Source organism: Neopsephotus bourkii, unplaced genomic scaffold (assembly GCF_033783945.1).
Source record: "Neopsephotus bourkii isolate Nb327-2 ecotype Australia unplaced genomic scaffold, CSIRO-AGI_Nbou_v1 NB_450, whole genome shotgun sequence".
Taxonomy (NCBI): domain Eukaryota; kingdom Metazoa; phylum Chordata; class Aves; order Psittaciformes; family Psittacidae; genus Neopsephotus; species Neopsephotus bourkii.
In genome coordinates, this window is record NW_026900952.1 from 2,511,286 (window position 1) to 2,515,142 (window position 3,857).

The following is a 3,857-nucleotide window of genomic DNA, read 5'->3' on the forward strand; positions in this document are numbered from 1 at the left end:
AGCAATGGGCAGTAAGCTGATAGGGAGGTCAGAACTTCAGGAGGGAAGTGAAATGACAAGACAGTAAAATGAAAGTAAGTGCATTTATAAATCAACTTAGCTCTTTTAGCTTCAGCAGAGCAGCCAAGGAGGTTACCTATTGGGGTGATGATGATGAAAGATGCACCTCCTCCAAGAAAGGCTGGGAATCATATGCAGTAGTTACACATCTCTGCACTTTGAAAAGGACCTGGAGTGGCTGGGATTTACCAAGGCTCAGCAGGAGCCTTTCCAAAAAGACTGAATCCAGCAGTCTTTGATCCTCTCCCATCCCACCTCAGGATCGTGCAGACCCATCTATAGTCAGGTGTGGTCTCCAACCCACATGCACACCGCAAGTGTAGGGGTTTAGACAGACTCTCCCTGCTGCCTTTTTACATTTGTCAAGTGTGTTACAGAAACATGGCTTTCCATAATCAGTGATTATACCCCTTTTCCTGTACTTCACTAACCTCTGGATCAGGCTCAGACCCAGTAAATCGGTTTAGCAGGCCAGCTCCACACCCCCACTTTCACTTCTTGATGACTGCATGCCTTCTTTTTAGAAAACTGAATGAAGGTGAAGCCTTTTTTCCCCTCCTTTTGCTTCTTCCCAGCTCCCTTGAACCATAATCAAGACCTTAGGAAGGTACTCCATCCTAACTTTAAATTTTGCTGCAAACCTAAGGGACTGAAGTGACCTCCTCCTTTACCCCCCACCCTCCCGTGGCACCACCACAGTGCTCCTTTTCAGCACTGGAAGAGACAGTAAGCAAGAAGGCATTGTCTAAAAACATAATTTAATGTTATATTTTGGTGACTGTGGTCAACAACTGAATTCTTTCGCAGACATGAACAAGTTCGACGTTAGTGACACCATCATTCACACGAGCGTTGCATTGCACAGAAAAGTTTACACTTGACTCCATACAAACAAAGCAGCAGAGGAAAAACCATTTATCGTCCAGTCCCACTTTGTGAATAGTTGATCTGAAAATTCATCATCATAATTAATTCTCATTGATGAAGAAATGTGACCGGTTTGAAATCTATGTGCGGCACAGTCCGAACTCTGGGCTCTTTTACACTCTCTGGGAACCACTGGAGAGTTTCAAGATGCTGGGTTCCTAGTGTGACACACAAAATACTGAAGCTGACAGAAAAAGGGGGGGTCAGAGGAAATGGGGGAGAGTAAGGAAGAGGATTGCTTTGTTTCACTTCTATTTCGTTTCCACAGGGGTAAAAGAAAACCCAACAAACCAAAACATACAAAATAATAATGAAGCTGAAGTAACCTGCGGAGACAGCGGACACCATGAAGGGGTACAGAAACACCAAACAGCCTCACATACGTCAGTGGTGGGGCCAGTTGTGTTGTGTTGCTTGTTGTGTGTTAATCAGGGTATAAAAGAAAGCCAGAGAAAGTGCTGTACTTATTGTTGTTGCCTCCGTGAGCTTTTCCTCCATCCAGCTTGACATAAACCTCGTCGCCAGAATCCAGGTGCAGCACCACACTGTTGCTGGCGTAGTCGTAGTTCTGGTCTGCATCTTGGGCGATGGCACTGGCGCGCACCTGCCAACACAGCCGCGGGGTACATTAGCCCCCGAGCCCTTTACCCCGCCCCTCCATCGGCCTCCTGAGCTCCTCTTCCCCTGGCCCTCCATCAGCCCCCAGAGCCCCTCTACTACCTCCTGCCCCCCTTCTCACTTCTCCATCACCCATCCCCCCGGCAAGAAAGTTTGCAAGCCGGGAGGTCAGAGTTTGTCTCTGCTCTGAAGCTGCTACCGCGGTGCACCCCGCCCCGACGGCAGGGAGGATGCTCCGGATGCTCCCGTCCCCGAGAGCGGCGGCGGCCGGTGCCCGCGGACAGCGCTAGGGACGCTGGGGACAGGACGGGACACCCGGGGCGGGCAGGAGGGGCGGGACAGCGGCGGGAACCCACCTGCCCGTTCTTGCAGAGGTCGGCCCACATGCTGGTGCCGTCGCCGCCGCGCATGAGGATGTGGTAGGTGAAGAAGTAGATGCCGCGCACCTGGCAGGTGAACTTGCCGCTGCCCGGATCGTAATGGTTGCCCAGGTTGGTCACCACGTCGTCGAACTTCAGGACTTCGTAGCCTTCGTGGGGGCTTTTCAGCCCCACGTAGAAGGCGATGCGCGGCCCGCTGAAGGCAGCGCTCAGCCCGCCCGCAGTCTCACCGCCCGCCGCCGCCCCACCGCCGCTCCCGCCGCCGCCTGTGCCCGCCAGCGCCAGCCCGGGCAGCCCCGGCTTCCCAGCGTCGCCCCTCTCCCCCGGCGGGCCCCGCGGACCAGGCGGACCAGGCTCCCCGGGCGGTCCGCGGGGCCCCGGTTTTCCCGGCCGGCCCGGCTCCCCCTTGGGTCCCTGAACGAAGGGCGGCAGGGGGTTCGCCCCCAGGTCCTGCAGGGCCTCCACGGCGGCGGTGCTGCCGGGGCCAGGCGGCCGCCCGCCGCTGTACGGGTCGCAGATCATGCGGCAGGTGCCCATCATCTCGTAGTGGGCGCCGCTCTCGGCTGGCGCCTGCAGCAGCAGCAGGGGCAAGGCGACGAGCAGGGCGACGGTCATGGCCAGGGCGAGCCCAGCGGCGGCCAGCAGCCGCCGCCTCCGCTGCCAGAGCCGGGCGGCGACGGCGAGCAGGTCCTCCTTGCCGTGCGAGGCAATGGTGGCGCGGGGGACCGTCCGCTCCCTGCGGGGGACGGCAAGAAAAGGCGGTGAGACCCCGCCGCCGGCGCCTCCCCGCCCGACCCCCGGCTCAGCCCGCCCGCCGGCCGGGCGCTCGCCCCGCCATGCCGCCGCCGAGAGCAGCCGCCGCCGCCCCTCTCCGCTCCGAGGGGACGCTGCGCCCCGTCCGCCCGGCGAGGCTGGGCCGGCGCGGACACTGCTGCCCAGCTCTGCCCCTCGCCACCGCGGGAACGCGTCCGCCCGCCCCGACGTGCGGGGCGCGGAGCCGAGCGGGGCGGGGCGGGACGGGCGGACCCACCTGAGGGGCAGGGCGAGGGGGGACGGGGCGGAGCCTCTAGGGGGGGCTCGGGGTGCCACAGCCGCTGCGGTTCGCGATGTGTCCGTCTGTCGCCACCGGCCCGCCCGCCGCTGTGAGCCGCGGTGGCGGCGCGGCCCTTCGGGCGGGGCGGGGGGGGACGGGAGAGGCGGTAGTGCGTCCCGCACATCCCCGGGCTCCCGGCCCCCCGATGGTCGGCACCGGCACAGTCCCTGCGGGTACCGCACTGAAACCGGGACGGTGGGGGACGCACCTGCCACTCGAAACTGCCTCCTCCCTCCCATCGCTCCATCCCTGTATCACTCCATACCCCACATCCATCCCTGCCCGCTTCGGGACGGTCCCTGCGGCACTGCACAGGCTGCGGCCGGAGCCCCCACTCCCGCAGCGTGAGCTCCCTCCCGTCGCCGAGCCGCACCGCTTCCTACAGGAGGGTGCCGGAGAAAGCCCCGCGCAGGCAAGAGGTTGCCCCGGCGTGTTCACTGTGGCTTCCCCAGCCTCCCCTCGCCCAGCCTCCGCCGCCCAAAGACGAGCGGGACAAGGTCGCGGGTGGATCTGGGTACTCAACACATTCAAGTGTAATTAAAATCCGTTACACCCGTCCCGATTTCCCGAAGGCAAGCGGGACTTGCCCAGGTGGAAAAGCAGCCATGGGAAGAAATACGTTTAGCAGAGTTCGGGCTGGGTTACAGCACAATACTTTGTAAGTTTCCCTCTGTAATGACTGGTTCAAATCAAGCGGGTTTTCCCCAGTTTAGAAATTGTGATTAATTACCTTTGATTTTCTGAGTGCAGGGTGGTAGTCACAGCGAGGGCTCTTTGCA

General features: G+C 60.5%; 1 protein-coding gene across 1 annotated transcript; it reads right to left on the minus strand.

Moving 5' to 3' along the window:
• Positions 1–801: 801 nt before the first annotated feature.
• On the minus strand, positions 802–3,146 carry C1QL2 (complement C1q like 2). The gene is made up of 3 exons (XM_061349605.1): positions 3,016–3,146; positions 1,962–2,721; positions 802–1,591 (listed from the first exon to the last, which is right to left on the minus strand). Exons 2-3 carry the CDS (start codon positions 2,598–2,600, stop codon positions 1,412–1,414), a joined length of 819 nt encoding a protein of 272 aa, XP_061205589.1. The 5' UTR covers positions 2,601–2,721; positions 3,016–3,146; the 3' UTR covers positions 802–1,411.
• Positions 3,147–3,857: the final 711 nt, after the last annotated feature.

Bases quoted from the DNA above. Each gene is read 5' to 3' on its own strand.
- C1QL2 (XM_061349605.1), bottom strand. From the start codon at position 2,600: ATGACCGTCGCCCTGCTCGTCGCCTTGCCCCTGCTGCTGCTGCAGGCG. The intron at 1,592-1,961 runs GTGGGTTCCCGC...CTGTGTTGGCAG, and splicing joins ACCTCTGCAAGAACGGGCAG to GTGCGCGCCAGTGCCATCGC.